General features: G+C 39.2%; 1 protein-coding gene across 1 annotated transcript in view; it reads right to left on the bottom strand.

Moving 5' to 3' along the window:
- LOC133554901 (metabotropic glutamate receptor 7-like) overlaps positions 1 to 17,862 on the bottom strand; it is a 297,424-nt gene that overhangs the window by 52,197 nt on the left and 227,365 nt on the right. Inside the window, exon 7 of the mRNA XM_061904168.1 lies at positions 15,411 to 15,550. Coding sequence (XP_061760152.1) covers positions 15,411 to 15,550 — 140 coding nt within the window. The remainder of the gene's footprint in view (positions 1 to 15,410; positions 15,551 to 17,862) is intronic.

The following is a 17,862-nucleotide window of genomic DNA, read 5'->3' as shown; positions in this document are numbered from 1 at the left end:
TTTAATTGTTTGGTTGTCAAATGTTAGAGTTGTATTATTAAATAAAGTTCGGTGTCTAGCAGGACCGATAATCAGCATTTCCGTTTTTTTGGCGTTGAGTTGCAAAAAGTTAGCGGACATCCATTGTTTAATTTCATTAGGACACGCCTCCAGCTGACTACAATCCGGCGTGTTGGTCAGCTTTAGGGGCATGTAGAGTTGGGTGTCATCAGCATAACAGTGAAAGCTAACACCGTATTTGCGTATGATGTCACCTAGCGGCAGCATGTAGATGCTGAAGAGTGCAGGGCCAAGGACTGAACCCTGGGGAACTCCACACGTTACCTTAACGTAGTCCGAGGTCACATTGTTATGGGAGACACACTGCATCCTATCAGTAAGATAAGAGTTAAACCAAGACAGGGCTAAGTCTGACATACCAATTCGTGTTTTGATACGTTCTAATAAAATATTATGATCGACGGTATCGAAAGCAGCGCTAAGATCGAGGAGCAGCAACATAGATGACGCATCAGAATCCATCGTTAGCAATAGATCATTAGTCATTTTTGCGAGGGCTGTCTCCGTGGAGTGATTTGCTCTGAAACCGTATTGAAAGGTTTCACATAGATTGTTAGACGCTAAGTGTTCATTTAACTGCTCTGCAACAATTTTTTCAAGGATTTTTGAAATAAAGGGAAGGTGAGACACCGGTCGGTAGTTTACCATGAGGTCAGGATCGAGGTTATTATGTTATTATGTTATTATTATGATGTGCAATCATGTTTTATATTGATCGTAAGTCTTGAACTTTACTAAGTATTTCAATGGTTGAAATCTGCGCTTTTGCATGATATACTAGTTACTATGGTCATCTAATTAGTTACTATGGTCATCTAATTAATTACTTTGGTCATCCAACTAACAGCCGCTCAGACGAGGCACCAAGCAGTGTGGCGAGGGAGCGTTTCCACAGAATGTTTACAGAGCCTAAAATGTGGGTGTCAGGGACAGACGCGGAAGGAGATTTTTACAATATATTCATACATATCAGATTTGAGGTGTTTTTTGTTTTTTTTTACCATTTGCATTCATATTTCGCTGTTTGTTGCATTTTTGTTGTGTTTCGCTTGATGGTAAAATATGTGGATGGAGAGGGGGGTGACGTTCACATGCTGTCAATATTCACTGTTTTATCCTTCATAGTTTAATATTGTACATCCCACATTTTTATTTTCATGTATATTCCGGGTGTCCCAATCAGTAAAAAAAATGTAAAATTGCATTCCGTTTTTTAAGGTAGTCTTTCATGACGTTTTTAGCATTCGATCTAACATTATTGCAAGGTTTTGTATTAATATTCGTAAAAATAGATATACCGGCCCCCAGGGACACTGGGAACTGATTTTTATTGTTTCCTTCTGAAATTGTGATAATCCATCCATCCATTTTCTACCGCTTATTCCCTTTCGGGGTCGCGGGGGGCGCTGGCGCCCATCTCAGCTACAATCGGGCAGAAGGCGGGGTACACCCTGGACAAGTCGCCACCTCATCGCAGGGCCAACACAGATAGACAGACAACATTCACACTCACATTCACACACTAGGGCCAATTTAGTGTTGCCAATCAACCTATCCCCAGGCGCATGTCTTTGGAAGTGGGAGGAAGCCGGAGTACCCGGAGGAAACCCACGCATTCACGGGGAGAACATGCAAACTCCACACAGAAAGATCCCGAGCCTGGATTTGAACCCAGGACTGCAGGACCTTCGTATTGTGAGGCAGACGCACTAACCCCTCTGCCACCGTGAAGCCCGAAATTGTGATAATGTTCCCCTTTAATGTTCACAAAAAGGCCCGCGGTGCAGCAGGGAAGTGCATGAAAGCAATAAACAGCATATAAGGAGAGCCAGACAGTACGTCGTATCTAACACACAATAATCCGCGAGCCCTGACGAAAGGGCGAGGTCGGCATTTACAAAAGCCAACTGAGTGACAATCCCTACCAGGTGTGGCCAGGCTGCCAATCAGCGCCATGTGAGGGGAAAGAGCGCTCAGGGAAACATGCAGGGAAAGGAACCGAAAATATGATCACTACACGGGAAATAAACACAAACTAAGGAAGCATAACAACACTTGACGTAAGAGATTGTCACACTTTGTTTGCTTACTTAATCCTAAAAGATTAAATATGTTCATTATTTTATTTAAGGCCCAAATTAGTCTTCTATTGCAATAAGAAACATACCTTTAATGTACCGTAAAAAAAAAATGTTTTTAAATAAAGCCAATAATGTCATTTTCGTGGTCCTCTTTATTTAGAAAAGTATTAAAGTGTCTAAATACATGTTGGTACAGGTACCAGAAGATTGGTATTGGGACAAGTGCATCTGGTTTGTCCATTGTAACTGTTACGTACATATCCAAAAAATAAATACCAAACCCAAGTTTGTACATAGAAAAATAAAAATAAAAACTGTACTTTAATCAAGTGATTCTTTGGCATACCACTAGATGAAGCCCACGTACCAATAGTGGCAGAGTAGTGTATGAAGAGAGTACGGCCACATAAACAACTGGCGTCTTGACTGCGACGAAGAAAATGTGTGGCTATGCAATTGCTGTCATTTTAATGTTAGTTTTTCTGATGAAATAAACCAAAATATTACATCTATATATAGTTATAAACATCAGTAGAAGCATTTAAGTCTCACCTTAAAACTCATTTGTATACTCTAGCCTTTAAATACACTCCCTTTTTAGATTAGTTGATCTGCCGTTTCTTTTCTTTTTCTTCTATGTCCCACTCTCCCTTGTGGAGGGGGTCCGGTCCGATCCGGTGGCCATGTACTGCTTGCCTGTGTATCGGCTGGGGACATCTCTGCGCTGCTGATCCGCCTCTGCTTGGGAAAGTTTCCTGCTGGCTCCGCTGTGAACGGGACTCTCGCTGCTGTGTTGGATCCGCTTTGGACTGGTCTCTCGCGACTGTGTTGGATCCATTATGGATTGAACTTTCACAGTATCATGTTAGACCCGCTCGACATCCATTGCTTTCCTCCTCTCCAAGGTTCTCATAGTCATCATTGTCACCGACGTCCCACTGGGTCATTATTGTCACCGATGTCCCACTGGGTGTGAGTTTTCCTTGCCCTTATGTGGGCCTACCGAGGATGTCATAGTGGTTTGTGCAGCCCTTTGAGACACTAGTGATTTAGGGCTATATAAGTAAACATTGATTGATTGATTGATAATTCAGCTCCTAAACTTACAATAAAATGTGCTTTTATTTTGTGAAAATATAACGCCCTGCGATGAGGTGGCGACTTGTCCAGGGTGTACCCCGCCTTCCGCCCGATTGTAGCTGAGATAGGCGCCAGCGCCCCCCGCGACCCCGAAAGGGAATAAGCGGTAGAAAATGGATGGATGGATGGATAACTTTGTGGCCATATTTGATGCACTCTGCTGCTACATTCCTGAAGTGTTTCGTGACCAGCAGGCACTCGAACACGCAATAAAAGAAACAAAATACACATAGCGACCATAAAACATACATTTTTCCAAAATCCTAATTAGCTTTGGACCAATAATCATGGATAAATTATGACTTTTGTCTGAGCTATATCAACTCCGGTGTCTGCCTTCAGTGTATTTGCAATCACTATATGCATCACTCATTATGTATTATTATAACTGAGCTTTCTTTTTTGTTACATGGTAAGTGAATAAGTGTACTTTTGCAGTTATTTCTCCATATTTCTGCACAATAACTCAGATATGGTAACACTGGCAAGCAGTATAGAATATGGAGAGATTTTGGTCCGGGGACTATTTAGCTTTAGTCCTTATTGACGTATTCATTGCCACTTTCAATGTCCGTCCATTTGTATTTGTGTTTGACTTTCTCTTCCTCTGTTACCGAATTGCAATATTTTACTTTTACTGAGATTCAAACTATAATCTGTTTTTGTGGAACCATCTCTTAAATGCAATAATTTATTCAGGTTTTTTTGGGGGGGGGTTAGCCCATGTGTGTTCTTCCTAAACAAAATGCCAATGTTGTGTAATCAATGGCTCTCCTGTGTTGATGGTGAACCTTCTTTCCCATACTTAACTTCTTTTTATGTTTTAGGTAAAGCAATGTAAAAAAAAAAAAAAAAATACACAATTCTTGCAGGTGGAGCAACCCCATTCTACACAAAAGGGCATTCTTACACATTGATAAACTAACGAGGAAGCAACGCAAACAAAAAGCATGAACTTAAAGTTAGTAGCAATTCTTTACTCACGTGAGTGTCTTTTGACCAATCATTGAGGAAATCGACTGAAACCAAGTTGGCCATACTCTCTTTATACAAACCCTGTTTCCATATGAGTTGGGAAATTGTGTTAGATGTAAATATAAACGGAATACAATGATTTGCAAATCATTTTCAACCCATATTGACTTGAATATGCTACAAAGACAACATATTTGATGTTCAAACTGATAAACATTTTTTTTTTGCAATTAATTATTAACTTTAGAATTTGATGCCAGCAACACGTGACAAAGAATTTGGAAAGGTGGCAATAAATACTGATAAAGTTGAGGAATGCTCATTAAACACTTATTTGGAACATCCCACAGGTGTGCAGGCTAATTGGGAGCAGGTGGGTGCCATGATTGGGTATAAAAACAGCTTCCATGAAATGCTAAGTAATTCACAAACAAGGATGGGGTGAGGGTCACCACTTTGTAAGCAAATTGTCGAACAGTTTTAGAACAACATTTGTCAACGAGCTATTGCAAGGAATTTAGGGATCTTACCATCTACGGTCTGTAAAATCATCTAAAGGTTCAGATAATCGAGAGAAATCACTGCACGTAAGCGATGATATTACAGACCTTTGATCCCTCAGGCGGTACTGCATCACAAACCGATATTATTGTGTAACGGATATCACCACATGGGCTCAGGAACACTTCATAAAACCACTGTCAGGAACTACAGTTGGTCGTTACATCTGTAAGTGCAAGTAAAGCTCTGCTATGCAAAGCCAAACCCATTTATCAACAACACCAAGGAACGCAGCTGGCTTCGCTGGGCCCGAGCTCATCTAAGATGGACTGATGCAAAGTGGAAAAGTTTTCTGTGGTCTGCCGAGTCCACATTTTAAATTATATTTGAAAACTGTGGACTTGGTGTCCTCCAGAACAAAGAGGAAAATAACCATCCGGATTGTTATAGGCGCAAAGTTCAAAAGCCAGCATCTGTGATGGTATGGGGGTGCATTAGTGCCCAAGGCATGGGTAACTTACACATCTGTGAAGGCGCCATTATTGCTGAATGGTTCATACAAGTTTTGGAACAACATATGTTGTCATCCAAGCAATGTTATCATGGACGCCCCTGCTTATTTCAGCAAGACAATGCCAAGCCATGTGTTACAACAGCGTGGTTTCGTAGTAAAAGAGTGCAGGTACTTTCCTGGTCCGCCTGCAGTCCAGACCTGTCTCCCATCGAAAATGTGTGGCGCATTATGAACCGGAAAATATAGCAGCGGAGACCCCGGACTGTTGAACGACTGAAGCTCTACATAAAACAAGAATGGGAAAGAATTCCACTTTCAAAGCTTCAACAATTAGTTTCCTCAGTTCCCAAACATTTATTGAGTGTTGTTAAAAGAAAAGGTGATGTAACACAGTGGTGAACATGCCCTTTCCCAACTACTTTGGCACGTGTTGCAGCCATGAAATTCTAAGTTAATTATTATTTGCAAAAAAAAAACAAGGTTTATGAGTTTGAACATCAAATATCTTGTCTTTGTAATGCATTCAATTGAATATGGATTGAAAAGGATTTGCAAATCATTGTATTACGTTTATATTTACATCTAACACAATTTCCCAACTCATATGGAAACGGGGTTTGCACACGACTCCGATTAGTAGTACATCTGCCCCAGATTGAGAATCACTGGTATATTCAGTAGAGCAAGCAGTAGACCTTTGATGTTGGTCTATTTATTTTACAGTCACAACATGGTGAGGAGTTACTTCAGACTCACAGGAGAGCTCTGCTGTTTTTAAGGACCTTCCGCAATAAAACAAGTCAAAGAACATTTATGACAGCACTCTTGTGCTTTTAAGAATCCTCTGCAAAAATTACAGCCTCTGACAAATTTGTTTTAACTGAACACTTGCGCTACCAGTTGAATGGTTAAAAAAGAGAGGACCTAAAATGGAACCTAGAGAATCAATAGTAGTATGACTTAGATGTTAAAAAACATACATGCTGACTGCATCTGAAGTCAACAAGCTACAACAGTTCTTCTCAAATAGTAGGGTGGGCCCCTCTTAGGGGGGGTGCTGTGGGATGCCGGGGGCCACGTGCGACATGCTTTATAAGTATCATGCAGAGGTGGGTAGAGTAGCCAGAAATTGTACTCAAGTAAGAGTACTGTTACTTTAGAGATGTATTACTCAAGTAAAAGTAAGGAGTAGTCACCCAAATATTTACTTGAGTAAAAGTAAAAAGTATGTTGTGAAAAAACTACTCAAGTACTGAGTAACTGATGAGTAACCTGTGATGATTACGGCAACAAATAATGCACAAAAACATAAAAATAGCAATGAGCAAATTCAGAGCCAGGAATATCTCTTAAGCAACTAAAACAATACTATATATTAAATAATAATACATTAAAATAAAAAAATTGAACCACAATAACTTAACAGCACCATAGGCTCAGTAGGCATTGATTGATTGATTGATTGATTGAAACTTGTATTAGTATATTGCACAGTACAGTACATATTCCCTACAATTGACCACTATATGGTAACACCCCAATAAGTTTTTCAACGATAATCAATTACTTAATAAATGACCAAGTCGAGGTGATCTACCTCATATATACATATACGTACACACACATATATATATATATATATATATATATATATATATATATACATACATATGTATATATATATATATATATATATATATATATATATATATATATATATATATACATACCTTTATATATACAGTATATAATTTATATTTATCTATTTTGCCGTTTTTGTTGACATGTTAAAGGTGTTTTAATGAATATATATGCATGTTTAACATATAGTTTCCTATCTTTCATGAAGACAAGAATATAAGTTGGTGTATTACCTGATTCTGATGACTTGCATTGATTGGAATCAGACAGTATAGTGATGATAACGTTCCGGTTTTCAAATGGAGGAGAAAAAAAGTTCCTCCTTCCTGTCTAATACAGCATGAAAGTCGATGGTTTTTGGCATCTTATTTGTCCAGCTTCCATATTCGTTTTTATACACTTTACTAGAAATACATTGGCGGCAAACTCCGTGGATTGCTAGTTTGTTTGCTCTGGCTTTCGCAGACTCTTATTTTGTTAGCGCAGGCCCGATGGAGCGGCACTTTTATTGTGAAGACAGGAACTGTGGGATCAGTCTTTAGGCTTTTGACGGGAAGTACGGTTGAAATAAAAAGTGTCTTTTTTCCTTTACACTTTTAATTGATTGGTTGATTGATTGAAACTTTTATTATTAGATTGCACAGTACAGTACATATTGCGTACAGTTGACCACTAAATGGTAACACCCCAATAAGTTTTTCAACATGTCGGGTTCTACGTGTGACGGTCACGTGACCACCTGGCTCTGTTTGATTGGTCCAACGTCACCAGTGACTGCATGTGATTGGTGAAACGCAAGCATGCGTAGTTCCTACTTTGAATGCGTGTCTGACAAAATCAAAACAAACAAAGCGTGCATTAACAGATCGATAAGAAAAAAAGTAGCGAGTAGCGACCTGCTTGCAGATAAATGGAGCGGAGTAAAAGTAGCGTTTCTTCTCTATAAATATACTCAAGTAAAAGTAAAAGTATGTTGCATAAAAACTACTCGTAGAAGTACAATTTATCCCAAAAGTTACTCAAGTAGATGTAACGGAGTAAATGTAGCGCGTTACTACCCACCTCTGGTATCATGCAGTATTGTGCTTCAAACCCTGCTTCGAAAACCTGCGCACTACAAAACGTGCTCAATGTAGCCAGTGATACAGACTTTCTCATTTTGATAACAAAATAAAATTCAGCATGTATTGGTGTATTCATTTTCGTTTTGTTAAATTGTTTAATGTATTGTCCTACCGAGTTAATGTTGCTGATCGTTTTGAATGTATTATTACTAGGGCTGTGAAGTGATACATTTTTTTATCAGATTAATCACACTCTATACCTGTGATTAGTCATGAATAATCACAGGTTTTTATTTGCTTGCATCAATACAATTTGCTGAAGAAAATACTCCGATATCTGGACAGTAATGCAATTCAGTAGTCAAAATGTCATTCAGGATAGTTTTTTCTTATGTTTTACTGAACTGCAAGTCAATAATTTGCTAAAAACCTGGTGACAGAAAGTATATTAAGAATTCGGAGCACATGTTTAAAGTCTTTGCAATAATCTTGCAAACAAAGTACAGTTACTAATCAATAATGTAGTCAACACACTAATAAACAACTTATCAAAGTGCACCATATACTGTTTTTTAATTCAAACAGTCAAAACAAACAAGCTTGTTTACCGTTTTCAGATGAAAATGCTGATTTATTTTTTGGTACAATGTGACCCCAGTTTGTTGTGATTACTTACAGATGTCCAACGTTCTCCCGGAAACAACATAAATTCACATTCAGTCCGTCCTTGCAACTTGAGCCTTGTTTCTACAGTACAGTTGGTTCATCTTTACTGTAATTGTGACTCTTCAGGGTTTCATTCGACAGATCAACTGTGGTGATATGAATGACATCTTCTTTTTTAATTTTCCGGAAGGAACTCTCCTGAAGGAATCAATAAAGTACTATCTATCTAGTCTTGCAGGATTTGGTCTTCACAGATGTTAGATGGTTTATATGGGGTGGCTGTCCGTTTAGCAAGGCCTATGTTTAACGTAATAGTGCTACATTTGTTGACAACATTGAATCAGTAAACGTTGCCGACGTTGCATTCTCCTTTGCTTCTTGTAGATCATGGGTTTCAAACTCTGGCCTGGGGGCCAAATTTGGCCCGCCGTGTAATTTCACTTGGCCCTTGAGGCAATATCAAATTAACATTAGAGCTGCCCCGCCGCTGTAACACCGCATTCACCGCTGATACTCTTCCTTGCCAATCCTCCCGATTTTCCCGAGAGACTCCCGAAGTTCAGTGTCCCTCCCGAATTTCATCCGGGACAACAATATTTGAGGTGGGCTTTAAAGACACTGCCTTTGGCGTTCTCTACAACCTGTCTCCACGTCCGCTTTTCCTCCATAAAAACAGCATGCCGACCCAGTCACATAATAAATGCGGCTTATACACACACAAGTGAATGAAAGGCATACTTGGTCAACAGCCATACAGGTCACACTGAAGGTGGCCGTATAAACAACTTTAACACTGTTACAAATATGCGCCACACTGTGAACCCACACCAAACAAGAATGACACATTTCGGGAGAACATCCGCACCGTAACACAACATAAACACAACAGAACAAATACCCAGAACGCCTTGCAGCACTAACTCTTCCGGGACGCTACAATATACAACCCCCAATATCACCAAAACCCGTACACCTCAACCCCACCGCCCAAAAGAGGCATTCAATTTTTATTTAAATTTTATTTGATATGCCATTGATATTTTTTAATTATTATTATTATTTGAAACTCGATTTTGCATGTCACTATAAAGTTGTATAAGCCCTGCTTGTTCAATATTCAATGCAAAACTTGTTTGGGTCCCTATTTAAAGGTTAATTTGTTCAACCTCGGCCCGCGGCTTTGTTTGGTTTTAAATTTTGGCCCACTCTGTATTTGAGTTTGACACCCCTGTTGTAGATGTAGTTTGCTTTCAGGCTAGCACGTATCTATCGGCACAACAGCACGAGCTGACCGGCAGCAGCCATTACTGCTTGCTGAGGATGATGACTGCTGCTTGCTTTCACCTCAGAGGCTCCAAAACACAAAAAAGTCTACAAGATACAAAAAAGTATCCAACATCACCAGGAAAAGTCGCTAAATTTGTCTCAAGTAGCTGCTTACAAAAGACGTTGCCAAGAAGATTGGCAACACTGTTGGCGTCATCCTTGAGTACATGGTACGCTTTAAGATGGTAATTTTTTCTGTGGCCACTCTCCCAACTGCGTGCCACAGTGGGAGAGTGGCCGGGCGCAACCCCAGGGTCCCTGGTTCAATCCCCACCTAGTACCAACCTCGTCACGTTCGTTGTGTCCTGAGTAAGACACTTCACCCTTGCTCCTGATGAGTGCTGGTTAGCGCCTTGCATGGCAGCTCCCTCCATCAGTGTGTGAATGTGTGTGTGAATGGGTGAATGTGGAAGTAGTGTCAAAGCGCTTTGAGTACCTTGAAGGTAGAAAAGCGCTATACAAGTACAACCCATTTACCATTTACTTTAAACTTGATGTGTGTCGATGATAATAATGTATGTCAGTGCAATACCAACAAGTTAGCGCAGTTTTATCCAAAGTTCTGTTTTGAAGCAAAATTGTCCACTTCTCATTATCATCACAGACTGTGTAACAAATGCGTGTGTCATATTTGATAACGCGATAACTTATTGTTATTGACCACCGGCCTTAACATGTTAACGTTGACAGCCCCAAATATTATGTATTGACTTTATTACAAACGTTTGAACATGTTATTTTTCAGTATCAAAAGGTTCAGGTCGGTGAAAAAAATTATAAAACTTTTTAAAAAATGTAAGCATTTCCGGCACTTTTTTAATCTTTTCTGTTACAGACTAAAACACTATGTTAATGCAGTTATTCTTTATTGTAAGGTGATCTCTTATTCTTTTTTCTTTAATGTTAATAAGGATACAATGTCATGCAGAGGTGTACTTACAACAATTTTATACACAAATAATACTATCTATACTTGCAGGAGGAAAGGGGGGTGTGTAACAGAAAATAATTGAGAAGCATTGAGCTATAGCAACACCATAGTTCCATAAATCACATTACATAAACATGGCTTCCAATAGAGGAGAGGAATTAAAAGGGTGCCTTGAGGAATACCATATTTTAATGTTTGCTAGTAATGTTAAAGGTCAATGCAAGAATGTTTTTACAATGATCCAAATTCCTCAATACGACACGAGCACTCGCTACAAACACTCAAAAGTGTTTTCAGGAATTTTCTGCACAATGTTTGTCCCACAAGTTTAGAACTGAACTCGGGGGCCGATATGGTGGAGCCCAACTGTATCGGATACTGGACGGATTTAGTAGATCGGACAGATTTAGTGGATCGGATATTGGGGGTTTGAAATAAAAACCCTTCCGATCCAATCCAAAGACCAAAACTCAGCTTGACTTTGCCTGACATTCCATAAAAAGAGACACAGCGGCTGCCATTAGACAAATTACAAAGGCGTGAGTCAATGTCTGTTTTCATTTTTGCAGTGTGGAGATACTTGCAAAGAAGAGAGAAGCTGCTCAAAGCAATTTGTGCCAGACAAGTGTCTCAAGCGACAGAAGCAGAGTTGAACATTTCAGCACCACACATTTGATCAAACATTTGCAAAAGCATTACGATAAGTATGCAGAGTTTTTACAGTCAACTAGAGCTTGGGTATTCAAAGGCCAGACAACCCAGATTGCCCTCCTAAACTAGTGTTGAGATTAAGGGGCTCTTCAGCATAACCTCGATAATAACACACTATCGAAAGTTGGAGAGAGATTGTACTGGTTCATTGTACATTTTCAAGCGCAGTTGGAAAATGGCATGCAGGCACATACATGTATTTTTTGTGAATACATTTTTTTCTGCAAATTTTACCTTCAGGTACTGTAGCTTTATTTGGATTTAGGCTTGCAGGTAAAAACATAAAAGAGCAGGAGGACTTATGGGATCTACATCAAGTTCAAGTTATGAGAAATCTTAACTTGAACTTGAACATACACACATGTGTATGTTTGTGCAGTGAAATGAAAGTTTTTTCTTATGTTTTACTGAACTGCAAGTCATTGATTTGCTTGAAACCTGATGAAAGTGCATACAATCACTTTCATCAAACATATATTAACGCAGTTATATTAAAGATACTCAGTGGCCTAGTGGTTAGAGTGTCCGCCCTGAGATTGGTAGGTTGTGAGTTCAAACCCCGGCCGAGTCATACCAAAGACTACAAAAACCGGGACCCGTTACCTCCCTGCTTGGCACGCAGCATCAAGGGTTGGAATTGGGGGTTAAATCAACATAAATTATTCCCGGGCGCGGCACCGCTGCTGCCCACTGCTCCCCTCACTTCCCAGGGGGTGATCAAGGGGATGGGTCAAATTCAGAGGACAAATTTCACAACACCTACTGTGTGTGTGACAATCATTGGTACTTTAACTTAACTTTAAATTCAAAGCTGAACCTATTTTTACTATAACAATCTACAAGGTTAATATTGACTGCTTCTCTTTCTTCCCCTCCCTTTATCTCCTTTATTTTGTATTTCAAGTTATCGTTACATATATGTAGTGTTGCATTTGAAACAACTGTATTGTTAATAATAGAGGCAATTTTATTATAAATTATTATCAGTCGTGCTATTTCGATTGGTATTTTATTTCTCCATTTGTAGTGCAATATTGTTCATAGTCATTTCTCTGTTATTAATATTTACTTCACTAACTGCTTTTTTGATATAATTTTTCGTATAATGTTTGTAAATCTTATGTTTGTTGATGTTGTTCTGTTGTTGTTGTTGTCTCTCTGTCTTATCATCCTCTTGTGCGCGCTATTTCTGTCTTCTTTTTTCATCTTCTATCTATTCCCTCCTGCTCTGGTCTGGCTGCGCCAAATATTAAATACATGTCATTAATAAGTTCAAATACAAATAAGGCAACAAGAGAAGTATCCCACACTTCTCTTGTGTAAAGCAAATCTGTACAGAAGATATGGGCATCTACATCAACGATATGATTTGCCCGAGTGGCTGGACAGGACAAAATATATATATATATATATATATATATATATATATATATATATATATATATATATATATATATATATATATATATATATATATATATATATATAATGATATTGTACTTTCTAAAGAAAATGCTGTGACTGTTTTAATAACCATATAAAGCGCAAGAAGAACGCTGGTAGAAAATCACACGTGTTAATACATTACCTTCACAACATTAATAAACACCCACATGTATATATACTGCAATACTACTACATTTTATTGGTGTAATAACATTGTGTGGTGGTCTTTCAACTCAAGTGGTGTCAGGCCACCGTGGTAAAAAGCAAATATAAAAATAGAATTAGAAGTGGTAAATCATGTCATAGTAGTAGCAGTGCTTTTCAACCACTGTGCCGTGGCACACGGGTGCCATGTGAGAGATAGTAAGTTGTAATGTTGGGATTTATTTATCTATTAAGTGATACAAAATACAAAAATCACACATATTACGTCTGTTGACTGTTTCTGCCTGTGAGTGCAATTCAATAATCTGCCACTGGGTGACAGCAGGTCGCTAAGAACTTTTTATTATTCACACAATTTAATAAGTGAATGCAGAATCACAGAGGTATAGCAGTGACACACATAAAACTAACAATTCTGAGGTGGGCCGCTTATAGCATGTTTATTTCAATCTTTTTATGAGGAAATGGCAACACAACACAAAGTTCTTGTTTCATACAGAGTTTTGCTTGATATCGCAACTATGTCCACACAGACATGGATATTTAAAAAATACATATTTTCTATTTTCGTGCACCTTCTACTACATCTACAATGTTTGGCTAGGTAAAAACGAAGACATCCCACAACTTCAATTTATTTCAGACCGTCTCGGTCCTCCTGTCTTCTGTGATGTTTTTAACCTGCAAGTTTGCGTAAAACTACTTCCGTGTAAACATGGTCGATGAAATTTAAGTTAAAGTACCAATGATTGTCACACACACACTAAATGTGGCAAAATTTGTCCTCTGCATTTGACTCATCCCCTTGTTCACCTCCTGGGAGGTGAGGGGAGCAGTGGGCAGCAGCAGTGCCGCGCCAACCCTTGATAATGAGTGCCAAGCAGGGAGGTAATCGGTCCCATATTCATAGTCTTTGGTATGACTCGGCCGGGGTTTGAACTGGATTTGTAAACACACATTTACATGTTTTTTTAAATTTGCCATTTGTACACCAAATTGGAAAACAGAAGAAAAAATGAATATGTATGTACATATGCTGATTGTGTTTTGGATCTGGTAACAAATATTTAAAAAGAGAGTCATTTAGGTTTTTTCTTTAGTTTTGGTTTTATTATTAAATGTGAATGAACACCTACTCAATGGCCTAGTGGTTAGAGTGTCCGCCCTGAGATCGGTAGGTCATAAGCTCAGACCCTGGCCGAGTCATACCAAAGACTATAAAAATGGAACCCATTACTTCCCAGCTTGGCACTCAGCATTAAGGGTTGGATTGGGGGGTTAAATCACCATAAAAAGGTTCCTGGGCGCGGCCACCGCTGCTGCTCACTGCTCCCCTCACCTCCCAGGGGGTGATCAAGGGTGATGGGTCAAATACAGAGAATAATTTTGCCACATCTAGAATGTGTGTGACAATCATTGGTACTTTAACTTTAACTTGTATGTTAAGTTGCACTCATGATAAACAATGCAAATCCTGCAATGTCATTGAGGTATAATCTCTCATTTTACACTAAAACTATAATTTATAATTAATTTTAAGATTCAGATTTAAACTTTTGAACAAAATTTCACTTTATTTAACTTTACAATAATAGAACAAAAAAGGTAAGAATAGAAGAATGTTGGTATTGGTGTCGGACATCAAACCATCCCTGTATACTGATAAAGAGGTTATGTGTGTGTGTGTGTGTTTTAGCATAATTTATATGACGTTTACAGCTTTACACAAAACTAAGTAGAGGGGAGGGATACAAGCGAGCAAAAACCAATTAAAACAAAACAATTCGGCCTTTGCATAGGTTTGCACTCTAAGGAGTTCTTTTAGGATAATTTTATGATGAGAGGAAAACACAACCGTGTGTGTGTTTCGGTATGTGCATGCACATGTGTGTGTGTGTGTGCATGTGAGAGAGAGGGGCATTTATCTGAAGACCTCCTATCTGCTACTAGGTGAAGAGTAATGCCCTTTTTGTTTTTTTAAGAGCAATCAGGTAATTCTGGCCCCAAAAGACATCAATTACATTGAAAGTAAAATCTGTTTGCAACAGCATCACTCCCTCTGTATTTTAGATGCAGAGAACACACTCTCATTTCACAAAAGCAGACTTTTCTTTGAGAAAAAATAAATAAATCAAGACATTAATATTAATTTCTGCAACAACATTTGTATTCTCGGCAAAAAGTCCTACCTTGAGCTGGAGGGTCTCCACCCACTGTCCTACCCTCTTATACTCGGGCATGGAGGAGTTGGTCATCTGGAACTGGAACAGGTCATAGCGTCCTGGAGCATCACCGTTCTTATTAAAGACCACCGGGGTGGCAGCACTGCCTGTACAGAAAGAGAAGAGGCGGCCATTGGTGTGACAAGGTGCTACATCGCTTCTAAAAAGAGAGAAAAATATGAACTTTTGACCCTGCGCCTCTTGCTGTGTGGTGCCCGACATGGACATAGAATGTCTGAGTTTGTTCTGGTGAAAACCTCCCCACGCCACTGTGACCTACATGATGTGTGACCGTAATCAGAAGCGAGAGCGCCAGCTCCCTACTGACCGCCATTGCAGCTCCTCACCTGCTTCCTATTCATCATCAGACCTCCAGAGGAGCCGCAGTAGAAATGTACCTTCAATACATGGTTATATTACACTGGTTGGCTCTCAGCTGCTCTAATAGTGAACACTGACCACTGTTAAAAAGATGAGCGCACATTTGGGGTTAAAGGTGATGCATGGCATTCACACAGCGTGACGCAATAGGAGATGGAAGCAGGCTAAAGAGGTCAGCCAAGGCGTCATCTGGCCTCCATCTGCTCGCCGTGCGTTAACAGTCTGTTCTCAAGCAGAATCCTGAAGATTGCACTAATTAGCAACACGAGGACAACCCATATTTGCTTTTTTTGTTGTTTCTCATTTAATTCTTGTTTGAGCGGCAGCCTTTATGTACAAACCCCGTTTCCATATGAGTTGGGAAATTGTGTTAGATGTAAATACAAACGGAATACAAGGATTTGCAAATCCTTTTCAACCCATATTCAATTGAATGCACAACAAAGTTTTTATGAGTTTGATATTCAAACTCATAAACTTTATTTTTTTTTTGCAAATAATAATTAACTTTGAATTTCATGGCTGCAACACGTGCCAAAGTAGTTGGGAAAGGGCATGTTCACCACTGTGTTACATCACCTTTTCTTCTAACAACACTCAATAAATGTTTGGGAACTGAGGAAACTAATAGTTGAAGCTTTGAAAGTGGAATTCTTTCCCATTCTTGTTTTAAGTAGAGTTTCAGTTCAACAGTCCGCTGTCGTGTTTTACGCTTCATAATGCGCCACACATTTTCGATGGAGACAGGTCTGGACTGCAGGCGGGCCAGGAAAGTACCCACACTCTTTTTTTTATGAAGACACGCTGTTGTAACACGTGCTGAATGTGGCTTGGCACTTTCTTGCTGAAATAAGCAGGGGCATCCATGAAAAAGACTGCACTTAAATGGCAGCATATGTTGTTCTAAAAGCTGTATGTACCTTTCAGTATTAATGGTGCCCTCACAGATGTGTAAGTTACCCATGCCTTGGGCACCAATGCACCCCATACCATCACAGATGCTGGCTTTTGAACTTTGCGTCGATAACAGTCTGGATGGTTCGTTTCCCCTTTGGTATGGATGACACAATGTAGAATACTTCCAAAAAATATTTGAAATGTGGGCTCGTCAGATCACAGAGCACTTTTACACTTTGCATCAGTCCATCTTAGATGATCTCTGGCACAGAGAAGCTGGCGGCGTTTGTGGGTGTTGTTGATAAATGGCTTTCGCTTTGCATAGCAGAGCTTTAACTTGCACTTACAGATGTAGCGACAAACTGTATCTAGTGTCAGTGGTTTTCTGAAGTTTTCCTGAGCCCATGTGGTGATACCCTTTAGAGATTGATGTCAGTTTTTGATACAGTGCCGTCTAAGGGATCGAAGGTCACGGTCATTTAATATAGGTTTCCGACCATGCTGCTTATGTGGAGGGATTTTTCCAGATTCTCTGAACCTTTTGATGATATTATGGACCGTAGATGTTGAACTCCCTAACTTTCTTGCAATTGCATTTTGAGAACGTTGTTCTTAAACTGTTTGACTATTTGCTCACACAGTTGTGGACAAAGGGGTGTACCTCGCCCCATCCTTTCTTGTGAAAGACTGAGCATTTTTTGGGAAGCTTTTTTTATACCCAATCATGGCACTCACATGTTCCCAATTAGCCTGCACACCTGTGGGATATTCCAAATAAGTGTTTGATGAGCATTCCTCAACTTTATCAGTATTTATTGCCACCTTTCCCAACTTCTTTGTCACGTGTTGCTGGCATCAAATTCTAAAGTTAATGATTATTTGCAAACAATTAGTTTGAACATCAAATATGTTGTCTTTGTAGCATATTCAACTGAATATGGGTTGAAAATGATTTGCAAATAATTGTATTCCGTTTATATTTACATCTAACACAATTTCCCAACTCATATGGAAACGGGGTTTGTACCTGCAAAGGACATTCTCTCTGCAGAAGTGAATGTGTAATGGATGAAAAAGTTTGCACTTCATTTGATGCATACGGTCTAAATTGTTGACGAGGTCATTTTTAGCATCCCAGAGT

This window comes from Nerophis ophidion, linkage group LG06, assembly GCF_033978795.1.
Source record: "Nerophis ophidion isolate RoL-2023_Sa linkage group LG06, RoL_Noph_v1.0, whole genome shotgun sequence".
Classification (NCBI taxonomy): Eukaryota; Metazoa; Chordata; class Actinopteri; order Syngnathiformes; family Syngnathidae; genus Nerophis; species Nerophis ophidion.
Note: the sequence above shows the minus strand (reverse complement) of the source record. Positions and strands in the feature narration are given on the sequence as shown.